The sequence below is a fragment of the Ornithodoros turicata genome, unplaced genomic scaffold (genome assembly GCF_037126465.1).
Source record: "Ornithodoros turicata isolate Travis unplaced genomic scaffold, ASM3712646v1 ctg00000903.1, whole genome shotgun sequence".
Taxonomy (NCBI): domain Eukaryota; kingdom Metazoa; phylum Arthropoda; class Arachnida; order Ixodida; family Argasidae; genus Ornithodoros; species Ornithodoros turicata.
The window spans coordinates 351,112-376,957 of NW_026999413.1; the positions used below are offsets into that span (position 1 = coordinate 351,112).

Genomic DNA, 25,846 nt, shown 5'->3' on the forward strand with positions numbered 1-25,846 from the left:
GCAAGCTATGCGAGAATTGTGGTTTACTGTGGTTTACATTGCAAATTCTGAGATAATTTGGTTTTAATTGAACAGTTAGTTTTACCTTTCCACACACATCACTGTTTTAGCGCATTATAGTCTAGTTGCTCATGCGCCATAAAAACTGCAATCATCATCATTATCATCATCATCTATGTAATCAGGAGTATTCAAGACGACTATTCCACCACCTTTATCTGCAGGTCTAATAACAACTTCATAAAACGTGATTATCCTGATAGCCTCATCAATAATGCCCTCTCTAAAGCTATGGCCCTGGAAGCCTTACTGTCCCGGGAGCCCAAGAAAGCACACAATAATAGTTTCTCATTCATCACTACTTAAAATTGCGAGCTTAGTAATGCTGGACTCATCTTCAAACATCACCTTAACATACTTCATGCCGACGACAAACTTGAAGAAGTTTTCCCTAATGCCCCTGGTATCACATTCCGCAGGTCACGCAATATACGAGAGGCGTTCAAGTCAAACCGGGACTTTTCATTTTTCGCAAACGTAAAATGAACTTAGAGGCGAGAAATTAGTTTTATTTTTCAACGTAATCTTCAGCTGCACTAATGCACTTGTCCCAGCGTTTCACGAGGGCTTGGATGCCAGCAGCGTAGAAATCCTTACAGACGCGTAGCAGCTATGATCGGACCGCATTCTTGACCTCATGGTCGTAGCTGAAGTGGCGGCACCCAAGGAACGCCTTCAGTGGCCTGAAGAGATGGAAATCGCTGGGGGCGAGGTCTGGACTGTAAGGGGGATGTGGCAGCAACTCCCAGCCAAGTTCCTGTAAGGTGCGTGTCGTGAGATGCGCGGTATGCGGGCGTGCATTGTCCTGTAGGAGGAGGACTCCTTTGGTGATGAGGCCCGGCTGCTTTTGCTTCACCGCCGAAACTGGATGTGTTCATGAATGATAGTGTTCAACGTTCCCACAGAAAGGTCCGTCTTTCGAGCCAGTTCAAGACATGTTATCCTTAGGTCCTTGAGGATCAGGCGCTCAAAAAGTTGGATGTTCTCGGGAACTCTGACACTGGGCTCTGAGCCGCCCTGGCTGTGATCGTCCTGCAGTGATGTACGGCCGTCTCAGAACCGTTTGCACCACTCAAACGCTTTGCTGCGGCTAAGTGTATTGTGGCCATACTGAGCCTGAAGTCTTCTGTGAATTTCAGATGACTTTATGCCTTCATTCACGAGAAACTTCATGACAATTCGCTGTTCTGTGTGCGCGTTCACCTCGTTGTCGGCCATCTTGTCTAGCACGTGTCTTCTGTTTTGCACAAACTTTGGACCAATAGCTGACGGACCTTTGGACCAAATTAAATAGCTGACGCGTGACAGATAGACCTCATTCTGAAGATGGGGCCTGAATAGGCTACGAAACGTTAACACTTAGTGCATATTTTAAGTTGTTTTTATCCTGTTGTGCTGCCGGTGTGGCCTACATATTTTAATAAACTTTGGACCACTACGTGGTGAACGCCGAGGCCTGTCGCGTGAGAAAATGATGAAAAAGAAGTAGCGGGAGCCATTTGTACACTCAGGAGACAGAAAGTCCTGGTTTGACTTGAACGGCCCTCGTACGTGATCTACTCACTTCGTCCCGACGAAACCAAGATACCCCCGGCTGCGTACTCTGCAAAGTCTCTCATTGTCAAACCTGCCATTTTACTGCTCTATCCACCTCGATCTCTAGCGCTGCTAACGATTTTAAGTTCACAATTAGGCAAACCTTACATTGTAATTCTTTCAATCTTTGTTACATGAATGCGTGCAAACTATGTAACAAATAATACATAGGCGAAACCCGCAAAACTATCCATGAAAGATTCTTTGGGCAGAAATCGGATATTGTTAATAACCGCTCGACCCCAGTAGCGTTACATTTTAACCTCCCGGGACATGACCTAAACAATCATCTACTCATTACCATCTTGGAATCCGGATACAATACTGATACCAAATGAAAAAACCGAGAATCCTATTTCATTTCAAAATTCGCAACCTTGCAACCAACCGGCATCAATGTGTATGGCTGCTCGCTGCAACACTTTAAACTATGATTTTTTTTTCTTGTTTATTGCATATACGCTCCGCATTACAGGTCTGCAAATTTTCACATTTTACATCATGTTGCCCAAACAGTAAACCAAAAATGCCGCACCATTTTCCCAGAGCCTGGAAGCTCTTTGCCAGCCAGGTGCTCCATGTCCTAAATCCTTCGCCCTCGAGCCCTAATTCCCCGGACGTCCAAGGGTCCTTTTGTGTTTTGTACCTAACTGGCCACTGTGTCCATTCATATGTGCTGCTACGTCATCTGTATGTCTGCGCGAACTTGTCTAGCCACCTCCTTTGTAGTACATTTATTTGTATCCTTCTCAACCCTCACCCTCTACTCTTTTGCGACTTGGGTTGATATATTCTTGACTATTTGTAACAGGTCCTCAAACCTGAAGAAGTGCAGCCTGCTGCACAAAAGTCTCATTTTCGGCTAATTAAACTATTTAATGCTCTCAACCGTTTCCTGTTTACTTGTGAATCGTTATCGCCGGAAACTTGCACATTGTTTTTTCACGTTCTACGCTGTATTATTAAGGTGGACTCATGCGGTCTGGTTTACGTTCGCTTCCGGAGAGAGTTGGCTGCACCATTGCAAAATTGTTTTCTTCGCTTTGCTTTCCTTTCGCACTTTAAGGAAGTAATGTAATCAGTGCCAGCTTGCGAGACGTGATAGCAAACGACAAAGCCATTATTTTCATTCGCAGGGATCTGGAAAACTGCAGTAAGCTTGTGAAATTTATTCATTGCAATCAATTTCCCAACTGTTACTATAGGGAATGACATCATTTTGGCCCAAATATCGCGTGCGGGCGGGCCGAGAGAAGCGATTTTGTTGCATCTCCCATAGACTCCTGTGTATTGAAAATTTGGCAAACTTTAATTTGCCGAAAATCAGTGCATCGCATCAGGTCTTCAAAAATATGTATATGACAGCTGGCCAACGACTCCTTCGGCCAGCCGATGTTACGGCAATGCTGCATAGTGATAGGCAGAGCGAGGTTTGGCAAGCCGCCGACCAGAGGGCAGAGCCGCACCAAGAAACGAGCTCGTTGGCCAAGCACGTCTAGGTTGGCAGGCCAAGCTCTTGCCAAGCTTGGTCCAATCTCAGTATGTCGCCTTGGGGAGAGGGTAACACAGAATGGTGTAGCATGGCATAAGTTCGACTTTCGATGGACCAAGTGAATGTCTCAAACGAAAAGCAGTAAGAAACAGAGACACTATCTTCATGGTGAGTTAATACGACGAGCAATTCATCATTACAGTGTTGTTTGTGCACGCATTGAATTAAACTTAGGCACATCACCCTTCATTTTGACAGGCAAACAGGACTCTTCGAATTTGTGGAAGCTCGCAAGACAACCTATGTATAGAACCTGTTCTTCAGGAAAGAAATGCAATTGTCTTTCTTTGTGAGCTGTTTGGTCCTAGCATCTTGCAAGCTTCTATGATTCTCCCTCTCTACGTTTTATTTTATTTTTTTGCACTTTGAAATGCTGTGCACATTGTCCGTTGTAGGAAATGGGAGCAGCAGACAAAGAATGATAAATGCCTTACGCTACCTTACGCCACGAGACAATAGAGTATGAATATGAGAGACGCCGCAGGAATGCTTTGGTCTGTGTCTTGGTACTTTAAGGAAGTAATGTAATCAGTGCCAGCTTGCGAGACGTGATAGCAAACGACAAAGCCATTATTTTCATTCGCAGGGATCTGGAAAACTGCAGTAAGCTTGTGAAATTTATTCATTGCAATCAATTTCCTGACTGTTACTATAGGGAATGACATCATTTTGGCCCAAATATCGCGTGCGGGCGGGCCGAGAGAAGCGATTTTATTGCATCTCCCATAGACTCCTGTGTATTGAAAATTTTGCAAACTTTAATTTGCCAAAATCAGTGCATCGCATCAGGTCTTCAAAAATATGTCATACCCTAGATAAACTTGAGGGGAACACTCCTGTACCTGCTTCGTGCAGAAATTTAGCGAGGTTTACGAGAACCCTGTGAACGAAAATTCCCCATAGACTTCTTAAGAAGTGAGTCTGTCTTAATGCAACCTTAGCTTGGAAAAGGTTAAATTGCCACCATAATGTAGGTTCCTTGAAGTTTGGTTCCTGTTTTCTTTGGTGCCAACTGTAGGATGGGACATGCAATGCTGTTTTTGATGCCTATTAACATTGAAAACAAGGAAATTACTTGGATGTGGTACAAATAATATGCACATAGTATACTCGCAGTATATGTCCCTATGAAACACCAAATGTACGGCGAATGTGATATTTTCTGGACAGTGAAAACCTGTGGACCTATGTTATAGCGACAAAACTGGTAACGCTCTCCTGTGGATGACGTCATGTGAATAAGCCACCTTCTCTTCACTACCGGAAGCCCTTGTGCTCTCCCTCCAAATGAGTGCATGGTCCAAATCAGCAGCCATATCATCTCGAATTGCTCTAGACCGTACTTGTCTTGCATCATAGACCTTCAACTTATCAACCTACCTGAGCACACCCATATGAGATGCAATGTTAATGTTACTGTTACTTACATTAACTAATATTCATATAATGTTGCTGTAATGGAGAGCTCAAGTTTTTTCTCATATTTCAGGTCCTGTGTTTTCGGGTTCTGTGCAGTATGATAATGGCTCTCTCTTTTGTCAAATGACCAAGAAGTGCGGTCTCATCCTGCATGGAAGAGGACGTCCGGGTACTCTGCGTAAGTAGCCACGTTGTTGTACATATTCAGTGTTATGTGGCTTTCTGATACTGCAATGCATATCTGAAGCACTGGTTACTGATGTTCACTGAACATTAGTAATACACAGGTGCTTGCAAATATCTTGTGCATTCTCAAAAACAAAAGAAAAAAAGAGAGAAAAGAAAAAGAAGCATTTATTGAATAAAGTACCAATTTGGGCTTATTGATCACACATAATAAAATGTGTCTGTCCGGTGTCATCCTTATTTGTTTTTAGCGCTGTTTCAGCAATTTTATTAGAAACTTTTCTTTTTTGTTCTAAACATAAAATAACGGTTGAAATCTGGGTAAACGTTCTGCAAGATGCCAGGATCGGATGTGGTATAATATACATGACGATGAAAGCTTTAGCTTGGGCACAACAACAACAGGATGTAACACACCACGAGCTCCACCAGCTTGCCTGCATGTACGCAGTTTTATTGGTTAGTGTATTATTTATTTATTTATTTATTTATTTAATTATGATGATACCTCAAGGACCCAAAGGGCGTTACATGAGGGAGGGAACACTATGTGCATACCAGTGAAAGATAAATGTTGGCGAATTGAAACAGTGTGAAGTAACAGTAACACAGCAACACATGCGCGATAATAATAATAACATCAACAAAGGAAAAGGTAAGGTAAAAAAGAAAAACAATGTTACAAACACAAGTAATTGGCGAGGGCGTTCTTGAACTGTTCATAGTTAGTAATACTGACGATCGCATGGGGAAGTGAATTCCATTCGACAATAGTGCATTGAAAGAACGATTGTAAGTATCGCTGTGATGAACATGGGAGACGATTAACTTTCAAAGCATGGTCAAGTCTTGGGGAGATGTATGTGGCTGGGGTCATATCTGATGAAATATATTGAAAGGTGTAACAAAACTGGCCAAGTGTCAGTACGAGGAAAAACAGTACGAGCACCCATCACGCGCCAGTCATCGTTGTCGTTCGCACACGTCACAATACCCCCGGGCGGAGGGATTGATCATCCTGGTCAATCAGGAGGGGCAACGTAGGGCTTTAGTCGACAAACGTGGACGATGTCTTCTTTTGCTGACGAGCGTGTTCGGGGACGGGAGAGGTTGGCATCCTGAACAACATAGTTGACAGGTGAGGTTTGTCGCAGAACGGTGTACGGGCCGAAGTATCTCCGCATCAGCTTCTCCGAGAGCCCAACCCTATGATCGGCCTTCCAGAGCCACACGAGATCTCCGGGTTTGTAGGTGACGCTCCTGTGGGATGTGTCATAGTGCTGCCGCTGCACATCTTGGGCATAGAGCGTGAAGGTCCGAGCTAGCTGACTGCTTTCTTCAGCCCTGCCCATGAGTTCAGTGACGTAATCGCTAGCATAGCCGTCATCCAGATAAGGGAAGAGTGTGTCCAGGGTTGTCTCACTGGACCGAGCAAACATGAGGTAGAAAGGACTGAACGAGGTGGTGTCGTGGCGCGACGTATTGTACGCGTACGTAATGAACGGAAGCACAGTGTCCCAGTTGGTATGAGAGGCATCAACATACATGGATATCATGTCAGCGAGAGTACAGTTGAAGCACTCCGTCAGGCCGTTGCACTGAGGGTGGTATGCCGTAGTAGTCAAACCTCTGATTTTGCAGGCCTTCAGGAGCTCAGAAATCACACTTGACAGGAAGGCAGCCCCTCGGTCGCTCAGCATCTCTCGCGGTGCACCATGGTGAAGGATCACCTGCTCCAAGACGAAGATTGCAATGTCTTGCGCAGTACCAGAGGGGAGCGACTTGGTCTCTGCATACCGGGTATGGTGGTCGATGCAAACGACGATCCATCGGTTGCCATCAAGAGACGGCGGGAAAGGTCCCAGCAGGTCAATACCAACGCGGTGGAAAGGTGCCGAGGGCAGTGGCAGGGGTTGGAGTAACCCCGGAGATAAAGACGTCATGGGCGTACGACGTTGACAGTCAGGGCAACCACGTACATATGAAGAAATGTACCGTCGAATCCCAGGCCAAAAGAAACGCCGAATGACTCTGTCGTACGTGCGGGCAAAGCCCAAGTGACGTCGGATCGTCGTGCATGTGGCGAAGAAGGTCGCGGCGAAGATGACGTGGTACGACAATCAGATACTGCCGGCCAAACGGATCAAAATTCTGTTTGCAGAGGACAGAATTGCGGAGCTCGAAGTTCCGTGATTGCCTGGAATCCTGTGGTGAGAGCGGTGCGGTGGCCGCAAGAATGTCGATGATGTGGCGCAAGGAAGGGTCTCAGCGCTGTTCCTCAGGGAGGTCCAGATCGGCAAACGGATCGGAGTCTGGAGACGGGTTTATGTTGGCCAGATGGGGAACAGCCGAGCGAGACAAAGCGTCTGCGTCCCTGTGCTTGCTGCCCGCTTTGTAGTTAACTTCGAAATCATCCTCTTGTAGGAGAAGGGACCAACGAGCTAGCCGTCCAGAAGGAGCTTTGATGGTCGCCAACCAACAAAGGGCATGGTGGTCCGTGACGACCCGGAAGTGCTGCTCAGGTATGGTCGGAATTTCGTGAGCGCCCTATGACTGCCAAGCATTCTCTTTCGGTGACGCTGTAGTTTTGTTCAGCAGGGCTTAAAGACCGACTCGCAAATGCAACCGGGTGTTCGGCACCATGAGAACGTTGCGTCAGGACGGCGCCAAGCCCCGTTCCGCTGGCGTCCGTGTGCACCTCAACTGGCACACTAGGATCGAAATGGCGTAATACAGGTGCTGATGTTAATGCAGATTTCAGACAATTGAAGGCTTCTTCACATTGGTCATCCCAGTGGAATGCGACACCGTTCTTTAGGAGATCATGCAGGGGATGTGCCTTGTCCGCAAAATGATGAATGAATCTGCGGAAGTACGAACGAAGGCCAAGAAAGCTGCGTACGGCCTTCGTTGAGGTGGGCCGTGGGAAGAGTGTGACAGCTTCAGTCTTAGGGTCGGGTCGAACACCCTCGGGAGAAACTAAGTGGCCCAGGACAGTAAGCTGGCGACAACCAAAGTTACACTTTTTGTGATTCAGTGTTAGGCCGGCACGGCTCATGCAAAACAGGATGTCTCGAAGGCGGCGGTTATGAGCTTCGAGCGTCGGAGCAAAAACAACAATATCGTCAAGGTAGCAAAGACATGAGGTCCATTTTAGTGAGCCGAGTACGTTGTCGATCATACGCTTGAATGTGGCCGGAGCATTACAGAGACCGAAAGGCATCACCTTGATTTGATAGAGGCCGTCGGGTGTAACAAAGGCCGTTTTTTCGGCATCCTTCGGGTCCATCTCAATTTGCCAGTACCCGGATCGCATGTCTAAAGAAGAGAAAAACCGGGATCCCTGTAGGGAGTCGAGTGCATCGTCGATCCGTGGCATAGGATAAGTATCTTTCTTGGTGACCTTATTGAGTTTACGAAAGTCGATACAAAAACGCCATGAGCCGTCTTTCTTCTTGACGAGAACAACAGGTGCGGCCCACGGACTGCTGGAGGGCTTGATAACGTCTGATTCTAGCATTTCTTGCACGTGTTGCTGAATGACGCGCCGTTCAGTCAACGATATGCGGTAAGGCTTTTGTCGAACTGGACGATGGCCTTCAGTATCTATGCAATGTCGGGCCAGAGAAGTCCGACCCTGTCGTCGTTCGATATGGGACGGTTATCGGCAGTGCGAGAGGGCGTGTAACGGTTAGGCAGCCTACGCTGTACGGGTATCCAACCGCTTGCGTTGTCCAGATAGCGGGGCTCAAACAGCAAAGGGGGGGTCCGTGCGTTGGGATATGCGAATGACGCTTGCTGCGGCGTTGTGACTGTGCTGGGGGCGAACTGAGGCGTGAGCGCTCGTCTGAGTTCGTCTTGGACAATGTTATGTACATTGGTTTCTGGATGGGACACAGGAATCATATTCTTGAGTGCGGTCTCTATTTCGTCACGGACAATACGGCGTATGAGTGCCTCGAAATCGTCAGTGGAGCTGTGCACCGAAGCCACAGTAGGCACCACATTAGGGAGACGCAGCACCTGTGGTGTGATTATGCGATTCCGGCGGAGTTCCTCAAACTTGCGTGTTTCAGACACCAGCCCACATACAGACGTGACACCCCGGAGGGTGACGAAGTTGAACACATCCTCAGCAATGCCTTTGAGGAGATGGCCGAGTTTTTCGTCTTCCGGCATCACTGGATTTATAATGCGGCATAGCTTGAGGATGTTTTCGATATAGTCGGTGCATGTCTCATTAGATAGCTGCGCCCGAGACGACAGAATATCTTCGGCTTCATTTTTCTGATGGTAATTGTTTCCGAACATCACAGTAAGTTGAGTCTTGAATTCGTCCCACGAGCGTATGCTGTCTTCGTGATTCTCGAACCATATTTTCGCCGTTCCAGATAAGTAAAAAATGACATTCGCCAAACGAAACGAATCGTCCCAGGCATTGACATCGCTTACACGTTGATAGTCGTTGAGCCAAGATGTTGGGTCCTCTCCTCGTTTTCCGGAAAAGGTTGAAGCCTCACGGTCACGTCGGGGATAACATCAAAAGAAGGGGTCAGGTGTAGTGGCAGTAGATGTCGGAATGTTGGGGACTGAATTCGGGACAGCGTGGTCGTGGTCGTTGTCACCAGCCATTGGGGACTCCGGTTGAAGGCCACGAAGCCGGCGGCTGAAGCGCAGGGAAGCCGTGTACGACCTTGAAAGTATCAAATGGAGGGGAAATCGATGCGCACCTCCACCAATTGAAAGGTGTAGCAAAACTGGCCAAGTGTTAGTACGAGGAAAAACAGTACGAGCACCCATCACGCGCCAGTCATCGTTGTTGTTCGCACACGTCACAATATGATCATATATATATGGAACAGAGCCTTGAGGGACACCAGAGGAAACTGGGAGAAGTGAAGAAAGAGAATCATCAGATTAGAGTACATGGTAATTAGAGTACATGGGATAAGCAAAACCATGGCGGGACTGTGCCCCGCATGCACACTGTTCTTGTGGCCTCCGCATCTTAGGTTCTTTCTCCCTGACGCTGTCACCCACCCTTCCTGAAGAGGCATAGTGTTTGTTCACGACAGTTACAACACTTTGCTTTGTAGGGTTTGCTGTAGTGCCTTTGTCTGCCTGGGAGAAATAATGGACATCCATGAGAATAAATATTTCAGTATGAGATGTTCACATCTGAAGGCTTTGTAGCGTAAAACCTGTCACAGCGTAATTGTGTTTTTTCTCATGTACACCAAGGCAGTAACATATTCCAAGCATAAAATTGTTCACATTCAAGAACCTCAGTAAAAAATGAAGCAAGCATTTAGCAAACAACTTTCCAAAGCAATGCTCTGCTCTAATTGACATACTGAAACATAACATTTCTATTCTTGCACACCCACTATTTTGCTGCTCCTTTCCTGTTCTTAATTTATATAAGTGAAACCTCGTTAATGCGTACCTGGCGGGGACGCGAAAAAACTACGTACTAAGCAGTAGTACGGCTTAAACAAAAACTCAAAATACAAGTCCATGTACCTGTCTAATGGAAGAAAAATGGAACATGTTTGACAAAATGAGGATAGATATCGCCGTTTATTCACTTTGCAACAAGATTGTCCCCTATTTTCGCTTCGTACCGAGGCGGCCTTGAAGCAATGATCGCGGCTTCAAATCCACCAACATTACGGGCGAGCTGTTCAAGAAGTCCCTGTTTTCTGGCAAACTGATCAATGGTATGTATGACGTCCAGTTTCTCCTTGGTGTTCAGGACACGGTGGCATGGCGCTGTACCACAAGCCAACACAAGTGACAAAGAAGTGAGAAACCAGAGAAACGAAACTATAGGAGGGAGAGGAGGTTCGGAGCCTACTTGCTCTCTCCACTCTGCGGGAGAGTGACTTCTCCTCCTCGCAGGAGTGACGTATTGGCGTTGCCTAGTCTCTGGAGGAGCCACGTGCTTCCAAATCTTTGTGTTTGGTGGGGGAGGAGCTAGTTTTTTTGTTCTGCACGGTCTGCTTCAGGACGAAAAGTATGCATGAACCGATATTGAGGCTACGAGCAGCTACGGCAAGCGGAATTACGGCTTAAGCGGGTACGTATTAACAGGGTTTCATTGTAAATGACTTATAATAATTACTCTGTTTACTTACGGAGGGTTTGGCGAGCAGTAGAGACAGAAAGCTAAGGAACTGTACCTTCATGCAGCCCAACTGCCTCAAAACTTCACATGCAGTGAAAGATTAGGCTAGGCTATAATTAGGGTTCCGCATTTTCAGTGTTTATTTTTGGGTAGATTCGGCGTATGTTTTTCGATGTGTATTGATTTTCGGGAATTCTTAGTATTTCAATGGTTTTCTTTGCGTGTACATTGTTTACCTGACAGTTATCGGCAAATGGCTAGTTCCATCTCAAATCGAACAATCCGGTACACTTGATGTCTCGAATGAACGGGAAAAAAATATATGTTGAAGCCATCGGTGAGTTAGGAGAAATAAACGCTTTCCTAATTCTCTGCGCTGCGCGGTTCGGGAAGTAGGAGAGGAGGAAAAAACTGCCTCTCATAAGACGATGTCGTCGCGCGCGGGTTTGAGCGTTCGCTACAAGGCTATTTCTTGTCACATTATAGAAATTTCTTGATCTGGCTTTAGACCACTTACGGCACAATAGGATCCTGCGTTGGCAGTGCTGTCTCCGTTTTTGTTTGTCTACAAAAAAATATCAAAGTTGACTCAAAGTGCCGAAAAGCACCATATTCACTGCAACTTTGCGGACGATGTACAAAACAGATAAGATTGAGCTTTATGCCATTTCATTTGTCATTCATGTGGCTATCGAATGATATATAATTTGTTACTCTACTCTGTCAGGAACGTAAGCGATACCTCTTTCAGTAACACCATACCACCGAAAAATGACGAATTTCGAAAGCCTTTATCTAAAAAACCCCACCAAAAACTTGCCTCGAAAATTTTATATGTTGTAGGCAGTTCCTTAGACTATGCACAGAAGAAAAATCAAAAGTCGGACTTTATCGGTAGGCGCACTGTGAATTTTTTGCCAGCCCTATACGCAGAGCGCATTCAAGCCTTGGCACCGTGTCCCGCGTGTTGCAAAATCGAATTTTCCAAAGGGACTTTCAACTTCTGTTTTCACATAAAAAGTAATTGCTATCATTTGAAACCGTTCTGAGTGCTTGCGTTCATAATAGTGTTGTAATCGCTGAATGTAGATTGTGGAGCAACCATATGAGCTCACATTTTTTGCGGGATGACACACATGCATTGCAAGTGCTGGGAGCCCGTCAAGAACAGAATGCTTTAGAATACTTTTGCGTCTTTATAAGAGGTATATTTGTCCACGGTGATCATATTTACTGTACACAGAATAACAAGAACTTGACAGCGAAGAAGACAAGGTGACGAAGGTAAGAAGGTAACGTAAGTTATGCAGAGCATTCTGGGTGGATGAGAGTGCTCGTGTCATGAACTGCTTCAGGCCGTTGTGGAAGCCACTTTCCTTAATGTTACTTTTGATGGCAGGCTCTTGTTAGATTTTCTTTCAAATGTGGGCAACATTGCTGCGTGTTGTGATTCAGCCACCTTTGCTGTGAAGTACTTGAAGCAGCTTCTGCATAGCTGACCCATTTCTGTTACGTCTTCGGCTTGATCTGCTGGAACCACAGTCTTTATGGCAGCTACGCCGATCTCCGAAGCAAAGCGAAAATCCTTTGTCTATAGCACTTCTTTCTTGTGTCTGAGGCGGTAGTCAGCGAAATCCACACGATCAGCACTGTACAACGAAGAGGTCATTGAGGTAGGTGTGATACCAGGACGACACACTACAGTAATGCAGATGTCGTCGCACACTCTGTATAAGGGCACTTCATGCACTTCTGTAGTCGAGAAGTGAGTGAAGCGTCTTCTGTGTGTAGGCAAAACTTTGCGCAAGGTGTCTTCAGGGAGTAAAGGCGATCAGGACCTTCCCATGGTCGCAGCATGTCGAACCGAATGACATATTGGACAGCGGCGCCGGTGGGGCTGTTTCGGCAAGGTTCACAAAAGGCACCATGAATTAGCCTTGAGTGTGTGCGTATGACACTACAACATTTTCCTCAGTGCAATTTCCCCCCTCCGAGGTCATGAGGCCGTAGGAAAGGAAATGTTTCAAAGAATACTGGAAGTCACTGCGTCCCTCCTGCCATAATGCGTACAGTAAATATGCTTGTTTAGAATAACCCTGAACAGATATGCCTCTTACAAAGATGTAAAATCATTCTGTTCCTCCCTTGCTCCCAGCACTTGCAATACATGTGTGACATCCCGCACAAAATGCGAGCACATCCGGTTGCTCCACAATCTAGATTCAGCGATTACACCATTGTTATGAACGCAAACGCTCAGAACCTTGAAAAGGAAACCTTGAAACCTCAGAATGGTTTCAAATGACAGCAATTATTTTTTATATGAAGACAGAAGTTGAAAGTCCCTTTGGAAAATTCGATTTTGCAACACTCGGGACACGGTGCCTCCGCTTGAATGCGCTCCGCGTATAGGGCTGGCAAAAAATTCACAGTGCGCCTACCGATCAAGTCCGAATTTTGATTTTGCTTCTGTGCATAGTCTAAGGAACTACCTACAACATATAAAATTTTCGAGGCAAGTTTTTGGTGGGGTTTTTTAGATAAAGGCTTCCGAAATTCGTCATTTTTCGATGGTATGGTGCTACTAAAAGAGGTATCGCTTACGTTCCTTACAGAGTAGAGCAACAAATTATACATCATTCGATAGCCCTATGAATGACAAATTAAACGGCATAAAGCTCAGTCTTATCCGTTTTGTACATCGTCCGCAAAGCTGCAGTGAATATGGTGTTCTTCGGCACTTTGAGTCAACTTTGATATTTTTTTGCAGACAAACAAAAACCGGTACAGCATTGCCAACGAAGGATCCTATTGTGCCCTAAGTGGTCTACAGCCAGATCAAGAAATTACTATAATGCGAGAAGAAATGGCCTTGTAGCGAACGCTCAAACCCTCTCGCGACGATGTCGCCTTATGAGAGGCAGTTTTTTCCTCCTCTCCTATTTCCCGAACCGCGCAGCGCAGAGAATTAGGAAAGCGTTTATTTCTCCTAACTCACCGATGGCTTCAACATATATTTTTTTCCCGTTCATTCGAGACATCAAGTGTACCGGATTGTTCGATTTGAGATGGAACTAGCCAAATAGCAATTACAATGCAATTTCAGTGCTGTGCGCGTCTAACGGGGCCTTAAGAACAACCAATGAGAATTACCAGTTTTGTGAAATCACAAAAGAAACTTTATTCCAAAAGCACAACTCATTTAAGCTTGTTGTAACAAATGCAAGCATGCTTGCCAAGGTTCTTGTCAGACATTGCTGTGCGCTGTTTAGTTCGCGAGTTCTATAAGTGCTGCAAGAAATGACCGGAAAGCGTTTGCTCACCTTGTTCGTTACGAGGATTCTTCAGATTCACGTGGCGCCGCGATTGCACGTGCTCGGATATGCGTGCCGCACCTCTTACGCAGTTGACATTAACTGTCACGTGACAATACTTGCATACGACAACACCTTTCTTGCTTGAGAGTTCAAAATCTTGATTTTCGCAAACGTAGTCAGAGGCCCACTTCCTTTTTCTTCCCATCTTGAGTGCCGCGGAAAGACAGGACCGCTGTACTTGGAAACTGGAGGTGTATGTACTGTCGTAACCCCTCCACTAAACAACTGAAGGCCCGTGACTGAGATTGTACTTGACGTCACGTCCTTAAAAGGCTCACAAACGCGGTGGTGCACCTACAATGGCAGAAGAATGAGACTGCGACCAGCGCACCTGATCCGGGACAAAGGGATTGACCCTGGAACACTCAGTGTGGTCGCAGGTCGTCCAACCATAGCAAATACCAAGAACAGAAGAGTAATGAAGGAAAGCATGCTTGGTATGTTGGAATCTTAAGCTGGGCATGTGCAGCAATTTATCTGTTATGGTTCCTGGAATGTTCCTCTGTATTCGATGTTTTTGCATTAAAACCGAATGAGGGAAAATTTAACCGGTGTATGTTTTTTGATTAAAACCGAAAACGCAGAACCCTAGTTATAATACAGTAACAATAAAACATCAAATCAAAATTTCAACACACTTGAGGTAGTCATAAGCAATGACATGCATTAATATAACAGTAACACAGTACTATACACCAATGATACAGTAATAAACACAGGGAAATACACACTGATCTCAGTGAATGTATCGTGATTTTATTGTCTGGTTTGAAAGTGATTAAATAGTAACGTTGTTTTCTAAATGTGTATTAAAGGGGCACTAAAATGCAAAAACAACTTGCTCTCAAACGAAAGTCAATGTTTCATTTAGTATAATGCAAGCAAAATTAGTTCACAGAGCGCTACTGTTTAGAAGAAAAACCCAAAGAAAACATGGCCATCTTTGGCGGCAACGAATGGGATCCCCTGGAGGCAAAGATTGGCGGCATCCAATGAGGCAGCAGGAGAAGCGGCGGCACAGCTATCGTGGCCGTGTAGATTTGGAACGGGCCCGATCGTAGTGTTCTGTATATGCGCGTAATGATGCGCACTATTGCATTTTTGAATACCGATTCACTGAATTGTAGCCCACAATAGTTCTCGTGAATGTTCCACTGACAATATTTATCTTCACATCCTTCAAACAGTGACGCCAGTCCGCATCGCAATGTGCACTATGTTTTTCACAGAGACCACTTCATGGCTTGGCACGTGCGTGCACACGCCGCATGGGCTAAAGACACCGATGCACGATACCACAGGCAAAAAGGGTCCAGGGACTGGGTTGTTCACCCTAGCCCATTTGGCAACTTGATAGGTTTTTCGGCTCTGACACAGTGCCTAAACATGCCATGCATGTCTTTCACCCCTAATCCCCAACCCTTTTTCAAGTAATAATTGATGTCAAGTAGTAAACATTTTTTACAAATAAATAAATTAAAGAAATAAATTACATATTTGGATGATTCGCATCGGATGTGGACAAATTAATGTTTGTATTTAACTGACCATTGTATAGGAGAAAGATCTGTTTTAGTTTATTTACTTTGTGCCTATGTGCAAGTGAATCTAAACATATTTCATTCTTGCAACATACATCTAACCAAAGATGTTGTTCAGAACCTAGACAAGATAAGCCGAGGGAGCAGATCTTTGATCTGAGCTTCGTCCTTTCTTGTTGCTGTTTTCCGTCCTTGTCTTCCCTCCTCAAGCGCAATGAAATGTTGCCTTCTAGATCTTTGTACTTTCTATTTTTTTTTTGGATAGTGTGTATGTGTAGGAATCCCAGACTGTAGATGCATACTTTGAACAAGGTTGAAGTAAGGTTTTATATGGCTGTTAATTTACCATCTTTCATTGTACCATGGTGAAATTTCCTTCTAACATCCACAGACTTCGAGTAGCTTTCGCGCATGTGTAGCTATCCCATTTCACATTGTTTCCTTTAAATATGTCACCAGCAATTAGAGGGGTGCCCAGAAGCACGGACTATTGGCTGCTCCCAACCTGAACCCATTTTCTTCAATATGTGTTCTACTGGTTCGCTGGATTCTTCTGCACTGTTCTATCCAGGTGTGCCATTTGTAAATGACAATGGTGTGCAAATACCCACTGGCCTTCGGCTGAAAAAAGGGGGGGGGGGGAAAGAAGCAGAGGACACCATCTGCCTGCTCCATGTGCTCGAGTCAGAGGTTACAGAAAAAACGGTACAGATGACACTGTGCATGGAGCTTTGAACTCCCTTCAATCAAATGGCTTTTGACCAAGCGGCGTTCCGTCAAATACCTTTGATCAAGCAGCGTTCGACCAAATGGGCGGACACCCCTGCTACCTTCTTTGTATTCCTGGCAGATATGTTGAAAAAATGGTAACTGCATTAATTATAAAGGAAGTACTACAGAATAGTAAGTGAAATGGCACATTACCTTCTGTATTCGTACCAATGAAATCGAACACGTATGCTCACTGGGTGGGTCTCCTATATCGCATATCGTACCTCCTATATCGTATTTTCCTATCCGCCACTTGCGAAGAAACTGGCCCCATCTGTTGGATGCGGAAGGAACTATAGGGCTCCCATTTGTTCGAGAGTGTTCGGTTATAATGCTCTTGAAATACCGCAGTGGTTTCGTTTGTTTCTTGTCGTCTGTCTGACTGTTTTTTTGTGTGTTTCTTGGTCTGGTCGAGAAGGGTGAGAATTTCTGTCCATAGTCGAGGAGGACGGCATTCCGTTTCCGTTCTTGGAGTTCAGGTGGACAGTATTTTTTAAAAAAATTTTATTGGGGATGGAGAATTGGGGATAGAAGGAGCAGCCGAATCATTACCAAGTGAGGAGAAATGCTTTTTCAGAACCCCGAACAGCGGAGTAGTAGACGCCAGCGGAGTAGCAGACAACATTTCTCTAGACCAATCAGCGGGCGTTCTCCTTAGAGGGTCAGCGCGATGTTCCTGGCAGATCACAGGCTGGTACTGCTCTTCACCGCAGTTGTGCACGGTCGCTTTTTGCAGTGTACTTTAAGGCGGACACATTTCTTAAGAAAGTCTATGGGGATTTTTTGTTCGCAGGGTTCTCGTAAACCTCGCAAAATCTCCACACGAAACAAGTACAGGCGTGTTCTGCTCGCGTTTTACTAGGGAATGACACATTTTTTAAGGCCTGACTCGATCCACTGATTTTTGGCGAATTAAAGTTTGTCAAATTTTCAATACATCGGAGTCTATTGGAGATGCAACAAAATCGCTTCTCTCGACCTGCCCGCGCTTCATATTTGGGCCAAAATGATGTCATTCCCTAGAGTAGCGGTCTGGGAATTGATTGCAGTCAACAATTTCGACAAGCTTCCTGCGGTTTTCAAGATTCCTGTGAATGAAAATAATGGCTTTGTCATTTGCTAGCACGTTCTGCACGCTGGCGCCGATTATATTACTTCATTAGAGCGCTAGAGAAAAGCAAAACGAAGAAAACAATTTTGGGACAGTGCAGCCAACACTCTCCGAAAGCGAATGTTGACGAGATCGCATGAGTCCGCCTTAAATTAAATTTCTGCAATAATTATGACTCTGTGGTGTGAATTACTTCGCATGGTGCATCTTACTGGCCTACTTAACAGTTTTATAGGAAGAAAACTGGGTTTTAAAAATGACTTCTGTGCTACTTTAACACTTGTGATCTTCAGCTCAACACAGCAGTACACTGAGTATCCGCTAAACCTGAAGTATTTCTCCAAACTGGGCACCTACCAGGGATGGGAAGTATTTAAATACATTGTATTTAAAATGGTATTTAAAATATAAATACATGTACAGTCGACCCGCGTTTATCCGGACTTCATTTATCCGGATCCTGCGCTATCCGGACAAAAAAGCATGGGGACGGATTTCTCCCCATGTATTTCGCCCTCGTTTATCCGGACTTCAGCTTCCGGACTCGGACGAGAATTCCAGGGAACAGAAGTGAGTAATACCCAACAATCGGCTTCAGTTATCCGGTCATTGTCCAGGAATGACACTTGGCCCACACCTACTCAAGCGAGGTCGAGAACCCTGATCGTGGCCTTCTTTTTACTGACACAAAGAAGGTGTTGCTCGGAAGAATTTCCTCCCTTTCCGACTTAGCACGTTACACAAAAGTAATCCACTGAGCAGTCTGGTCATTTCAGACTGAGAAGGTCCGCAACGAGGACCCCTGCGCTGCAATCATAGATGACGACATCGTCAGTGTCGTCGCTTCCGGTAGTGTTCAAGAAGAATCTGATGATGGAAGCGTGGATGCACCAGCTGTGACGGCAGAAAATGCGCGGGCGGCACTGAGAACAGCGCTATTATTTTTCGAGCAAGAGAACAATATTTTGGAAGTCAATGCAATTCGCAAAGGTTTGCAAGAACTGGATGCGTATATTCGAATGAAACAGATGATAATGGATAGTTTTCTGTGTAATGGTCAATAAAAATGTCCTTTTAGGATCACTCTGGATTTTCGTGTTTCACTTATCCGTTTCCCCCGCTATCCGGACATTTTCACAGGAAACGAAGCCGTCCGGATAAACGCGGGTCGACTGTATTTAAAATACGTATTTAAATACATATTTAAAATACATATTTAAATACAGGCAAGAAAAATGTATTTATATTTAAGTACCATTTTAGGCATATTTATATTTAAAATACACTTAAATACACATATCTCATCCTCTCGTATTTGTGGGCTTCTCTTCCACAGTGTTAGCCTCCAGCGATGAAGGGTATATTGCTTAGAGGCTACAGGTCACTCATCCCGTGTGTTCGGGGATTTCCGTCCTTCTAGAAAACAGCACAATGTGAGAATGAGGGCATCGGCACCCTCTTGCTTCAGTCTTGGAAGCGGGGAGAGAAATGAGAACACTAATTTGGGAAAGATGTGATTCGTAACCCTCTTGCGTCACTTGACAAAGCCTGGTGTCTAAAGGGAACCCTTAAAATGCAACCGTTAGCGGCAATTCTACTCAGTCATTCACTGGGAACTCAGGACAATGGCTGCAGCGCACCAGACAGTTTTTACGGGGAGTTTTTCACTGTCGTCGCTGAAGATGGAAAGTCGAACGTAAGTAGAGGAGGCAAGCAAGCTGGTGTATACAATTGAACGGAAACATCTCCTTGAGTCCGAGGAGCGGCGGGGGGGGGGGGACGGGACAAGACAGAGAGGGGACAAGAACTGACAACGACGACTCAAAACCAGCAAGTGAACACTTTATTCAACATAGAGAAAGTGGAAGAAGCGATAACCAGTCTATTAGCTAGTTTTGAGTCGTCGTCGGTTCTTGTCCCGTGTCCGTCCTGTCTACTACCCCCCTCGCTGCTGCTCAGACGCAAGGAGACGTTTCCGTTCAATGGAAAGTCGGTTCATGCAAGATGCTGAAATCATCACACTGCATCACGGAAAAATAAAGAAATATGTGGGCATTGTGTGCAGTAGACATGCATTCACAGATGGCTCCATTTATACACTAAAATTTAAAAGAATAATGTGCCTGGACGGCTCAAAGCATTTACGGAAGTAGTTACAGTATTTAAATACTGTCTAAATGTATTTATATTTTGTATTTAATTACTTTCCTCATAAAGTGTTTATAGGCTGTATTTAAATACATGAAAACATGTGGTATTTTGTATTTATATTTAAATACCCGAAAAGTGTATTTATGCCCATCCCTGGCACCAACGAAATGGTGCTCAGGTGCCCCTGGATATCTACTGCCCTATGGGCAAGTACATTGTGCAGTGTGTTGAGGGCTTGTGGTGTATTTAGCATACAGTCATTCGAACTATTGTCTCATTAACTGGACTCATTGATGATGGTGATGATGATGATGGGTATCATCATGATCTCCACCCCTCACTACCACCACCCATTCATGACTGGGCTGACCTTATTGGATGGATCCAGAATTAATGAGCAGATAAGCCATAGCCCGGTTATGTTAATGGAAATGGAAAAGGTAACCAGCGGTAGAAAACAGGACGAGAGAAGGAGAAATGTTATGTTCTTTCCTACACTGTTGACAAAAGACATCACCCCAACACAATACCTGGTTCAATGACAGTGTGTTTGACCAGCTGCCATCTTATCTAGCCAATCTCTTTGGCAATACTGCATTTTGAAATATCTCCTGGCCAAGTAGCACTATGTCATCCAGGAAGCCACACATTGGTCGATTGTATTCCAACGAAAAAGTATGTTGCATGTGTGTGGAGATAGGCGGAGCACATGAAATATGGGAAGTTTTATATCGTATTATATCGTGTCCGGGAGTTCAGCGTGTTTTCATATCACAATTTTACCCCTATGCCTTAATCAGTTTCAGTGCTTTGTTAATACTTCTCAGGTGTGGAGCAGGGAAAATTTGTGAACGACCTGAATAACCTTCTTCTCAGCCACAAGGGGTATCCTGAGGTACGTGGGAAACTTTTTATTATTTCTAGCTAATACAGCTCTTTTTAGGTTACATTACATTTTTTAATCATATTTGCTTCAAATGCAATTGTTTTACGGTTGCATGTAGGCGTTATGAGTATCTAATATGTGTTGAAGTGAGTTCTGGTCAGACTCCGATTAAAAAATTGTGCATGTCGCAGGGCCTGACTTTTTCGGGTGGTACCCAAAAATATCTGATATTTACCTCCCTATCCAACTTAGCCATTTTCAGGTTTAACCCGATTTCTCACTGAAAGTTACCTATTTACGTCTGCCTGTTCTTGGCGTCACTGTTAATGCTACCAACTGAAAACTTTGTCGTGAAACCGTCAAAACTAAGACTCATTGGATACTGACATTGCACAGTGGCCGCTCCAGACTTGCTGAGCCAATGGACCTTTTTCACAATGGTCTATGCACATGACCTTAAGGTGCCGAAGAGGGTTATTTCCATCTTCACTAGATGACACAGTATAGGAATGACAGAAGTGGCGACCAGTGGCTAGACCACATGAACTGCGTGAGCACCTCGGTCCCACTCTGGACCGTTTTTGGTCCTTTGTGCTACACACATGGATTTGTTTTGACCAGCATCGAGCGTGGCTCACCAGAGCCGCCAGGAGGATACGATGTATATGTGAAAAAGGTCCGTTGAAGGTTTCTCGCCTTCGGCTCACTTATTTAGCATGGTGTAGGTCACAACAATTTATCGGCGCAGTTTCGTCTGCATGACATCTACATACCCACGTTACAAGCATTTGTTACAAATTTTCCACGAAAGCTTGTCATTGAAACGAGAAGCTCCTAAACAGAATTTTATTCTTTCCGTGAGTTGTAAGAACCAACAATGTTGCACCATTCACATGCCCTCACACAGTGTATAGATTCATATATGCATTTATCAATATTTTTTTGTTTCTGATGCATTTCTTTGCATCATTTCATCTAACTTGCCTACGATGATCAGTAACTCTTTATTGATGATTTCTGACTAAAAGCGCCATAAAAGTTCAATCGTTATTAAGCAGAAAATGAAGTTGCAATATATTTAATTTGCAATGCAAATGTGGAAACATGTACAACGGCAAGCTGCTACCATGAACACCACCACCTGCCGAAACGTGCGTTGAATTCACACATGGTCTGCACACCCTTCTCCAAAAGCGTCCTTACAGACATAAGCAGGTATAAGTCCTAGAAAGGGTGGGACAATCACTGATGCTTTGGTCGGAATCAAAAGATCAAAACAAATTTTGCATAAAGCTTATCTACATATCCTACTTTGAATATTTTCTTCTTTGGTCTTCGCAAGTCTTTGATCCTGTACAAGGTCCTCTCTAATCGTCTGCACAATGTGAACCTTTTGTATTATTGGAGCCTGTGTAGGATATTGTATTATGTTTACTCAGTACTATCTGTGCTTCTTTTTAGTCTGTATGTAGCACGGTCTGTAGCCTATGGACAAAGCCAGCTTGGCCATGCAAGAAGTGTTCCATTTTTTAATTCAGCTCAATATATGGTCCCAGATATGAGCACCAGCATCTGTCAGTTAGCTGCGCCCGTTCTTCAGGGTGCAAAATCATCTGATGAAGTTTCTTCTGAACTTAGCAGAGGGAAAAAAACAGCAGCAACAACAGCAGCAACAAGCATTCGACAAGTTAAAAGACAAGCTGACGAGTGCCCTTACTGGACATGGTATTTATTTAGAAATACTACCGTATTTTCTTGAATCTAAGACTCCCCCCAAGTTCAGGGTACACAAATTTGGAAAAGAACGTATACAGGGATTGGGAGGCAGTATAACAGTTGGAAACGATGCACAATACCATTTATTCATCACCGCTTTCTTTGCTGCTATCTGCCCACAGTTCATTGTACTCCGCTCCGTTCAAAGCTTTTGACAAACCATATTTTTAAAAGCGCGCACGATGACGTCATCAGGCACATCGCACCAAGTATCCAAAATCCACTGCTCTTGCGCAATTCTTGATCTGTCCCTGTTGCTTCAGCCATCTTCTAACATTTGCTTCCGATGCTCGAAACCGCCTTGCCACCTCTAAATTGCCACATTTAAGGGCGACCTGCATACGACGTTTTCTCGATGCAAGAGCTCCGGGAGTTCGGCTTTTTACGTTTAGCTCCACGAACAATAGCCATCGAGTGGGAACGCCGACATTGGATGTGAACAGATCTGAGTGGCAAGCGCAGGAAGCGATGTGTCCGTCTTGACCAATCGAGTGCCTGGCCGAAAACGACCACCTGCACAGCCGCTCAGCTGTGTGGGCATGAACGGTGTGGTAGCGAAGTACGTGCAAGTGGAAGACAGAAGGAAGTGGACCAGGCAGAATTTGCTGCTAATGAAAATAATTGGGGACACAGGAGTGACAAAATGCATACCATCCCACTTGCTAGCCATTGTTCGATTGTCGTTTCCCTCTGACCTAGAAATCGCAGCACCCAGTAGAGTGTTCCGGGCGGTCATCTTTAATCCTTCTCCTGCAATAGCTGTCGCTTTTTGAGAAGAAGCAGCAATTTTCGCCTTTCGTCTGTACTGAGAGACACGGGAGAACAGCGGACGGAAATGGAAGTACAAGCAAGAGATTTCCACCTTGATGGTCGGCGCACAGTTTTTGTTGCCTTTGGTTACCAGATATTTTATACAAAGCTATACTGCGTGTTTTTCAAGTGATGTCTGTCGTGTATGTTATGCCAGTCTATAATAGCTCGCACTCGTAACGAGAAATGCCGCAAGGGGCTGCGAGTACAAACCTTATGCTGCGCTGAGAAAACGCCGTTTGTTGGTGGGCTTGATGTTTCTCTGTCGAGAGTGACGTCACGACCTCAAAGCTCGGCGTATCTGCGTCTAGAAAACATCATATGCTGTTCCCGCTTTAGTGGCGAAAGTGATAACTTTGCGTTCAGATGCAGCAGTGATGACGCCATGACAGTCTATCCCCATTTGCATTGCTTTGTTTCTTTGCATATTTGTTGTTGACAACCACAGCACGTGGATGGATGGATACTGTGGCTATTCCCTCTTTAGAGGGTGGGAGCTTGCACCACCTAGCCTAGAATTGACACATTACTGAGATTGAAATTACTTGAGACGATCAGAACTATGTTTGCTGCCCAAGCACTGCCAATGTTTGCATTGGAAAGAACTACGTTATTCCTATGCTGCCAATCATTTAGTTTGTCTTTTGTATTTTGTACTGTATTAAAGTTAACTTTGCTCCTATCGTTTTGGAAACCCAGTGCTTCCCATAAGATCACATCACCCTGCGTCGGCTGAGCGTCTTTGAATGCCAATATGACATGCTGTGCGGTCTCTTCTTGTCCACATAGTATACTGCATGATTTACCTGTGACATGAGTTTCTGTTCCTAACATCCCTGTCCTCGCCTCTAACAGCAACGTGCTTGCTCTAGAGTTATCGAAAATTCCCTCTGACCGTGTTTCCCTTTTATATTCCCTGTACACCCCAAGCGATGGTTTCGTCTGCATTTCACTTGTCCACTGTCTAGTTTCCGATTCTCTTATCCTAGTCTTTATGCTTTTCTTACTTTTGTCGTCCCAAGTTTAATATTTAGCAGACAGACAGCAGTTCTTTTCTGCCGTTTCGTGTCCACGTTGTTTAAGTACGTATATGAGAGTACCTTCCTGGCCCACATCTTTTAGTTAGAGCCCTCAGTTTTCGGGTTTTATTTTTTGTGAAAATCGGGAGGTAAACATGAAAGAACTGATGTTCTGAGGCTGGAACAACATAGAAGGGACAAATACATACAAAGCCTCAATTTGCAATCCAGAATGCAGAATACATGGCAATCCAGAAGATGTGGGTTCGAGTCCTACAGCTGGCTAACCTTTTCAGTGACTTTCATCTTTCATCGTTAATTTCTTTATCCAACTTTGGTACCGTGGTTACCCGATATATTGAACGTCGAGATCCTGAAAGGGCCAGCTCTTCTGGGCACTCGTGCCGGCAATCTCACACCTTCGGAGAGGACAAAAGAGCGAAAGAGGGTAGCGGAAGAGAGAGAGGCAGTGACTACCCCACTGCTGTGTTTCCATAAAGGACTGTATTCCCATATTTGGGCTAAGTGCTGCATTTCCAAACGTTAAAACCGGTACCTTTGTATGTACCTTTGTGAAAGGCCTGCAGAGTTTAAAAAATGTGATAGAAGACAGCTTGACCTTGAAGTACGAGGGGCGTTCAAGTCAAACCGGGACTTTTCATTTTTCGCAAAAGTAAAATGAACTTAGAGGCGAGAAATTAGTTTTATTTTTCAACCTAGTCTCCAGCTGCACTAATGCACCTGTCCCAACGTTTCACGAGGGCCTGGATGCCAGCAGCGCAGAAATCCTTACCGGCGCGTAGCAGCCTTGATCGGACCTCATTCTTGACCTCGTCGTCGCAGCTGAAGTGGCAGCCCCCAAGGAACGCCTTCAGTGGCCCGAAGAGATGGAAATCGCTGGGGGCGAGGTCTGGACTGTAAGGGGGATGTGGCAGCAACTCCCAGCCAAGTTCCTGTGAGGTGCGTGTCGTGAGATGCGCGGTATACGGGCGTATTGTCGTGTAGGAGGAGGACTTCTTTGGTGATGAGGCCCTGCTTTCCGAAACTGGAGGTGTTCATGAATGATAGTGTTCAACGTTCCCACAGAAAGGTTCGTCTTTCGAGCCAGTTCGCGACACGTTATTAGTTGGTTCTTTAGGGTCAGGCGCTCCACAAATTGGATGTTCTCAGGAACTCTGACACTGGGCTCTGAGCCGTCCCGGCCGGGATCGTCCTGCACTGATGTACGGCTGTCTCGGAACCGTTTGCACCACTCAAACGCTTTGCTGCGGCTAAGTGTATCGTGGCCATACTGAGCCTGAAGTCTTCTCTGAATTTCAGATGACTTTACACCTTCATTCACGAGAAACTTCATGACAATTCGCTGTTCGATGTGCGCGCTCACCTCGTTGTCGTCCATCTTGTCCAGCACGTGTCTTCTGTTTTGCACAAACTTTGGACCACCACGTAGTGAACACGGAGGCC

The 25,846-nt window shown here is 45.1% G+C and overlaps 1 protein-coding gene across 4 annotated transcripts in view; it reads left to right on the forward strand.

Annotated features, from left to right (window-relative positions):
• LOC135375593 (Fanconi anemia group D2 protein-like) overlaps nt 1-25,846 on the forward strand; it is a 339,045-nt gene that overhangs the window by 7,431 nt on the left and 305,768 nt on the right. For all 4 annotated transcript variants that reach the window (XM_064608269.1, XM_064608270.1, XM_064608271.1 and 1 more), the window contains exons 2-3: nt 4,698-4,805; nt 20,719-20,786. In XM_064608269.1, coding sequence (XP_064464339.1) covers nt 4,698-4,805; nt 20,719-20,786 — 176 coding nt within the window. The remainder of the gene's footprint in view (nt 1-4,697; nt 4,806-20,718; nt 20,787-25,846) is intronic.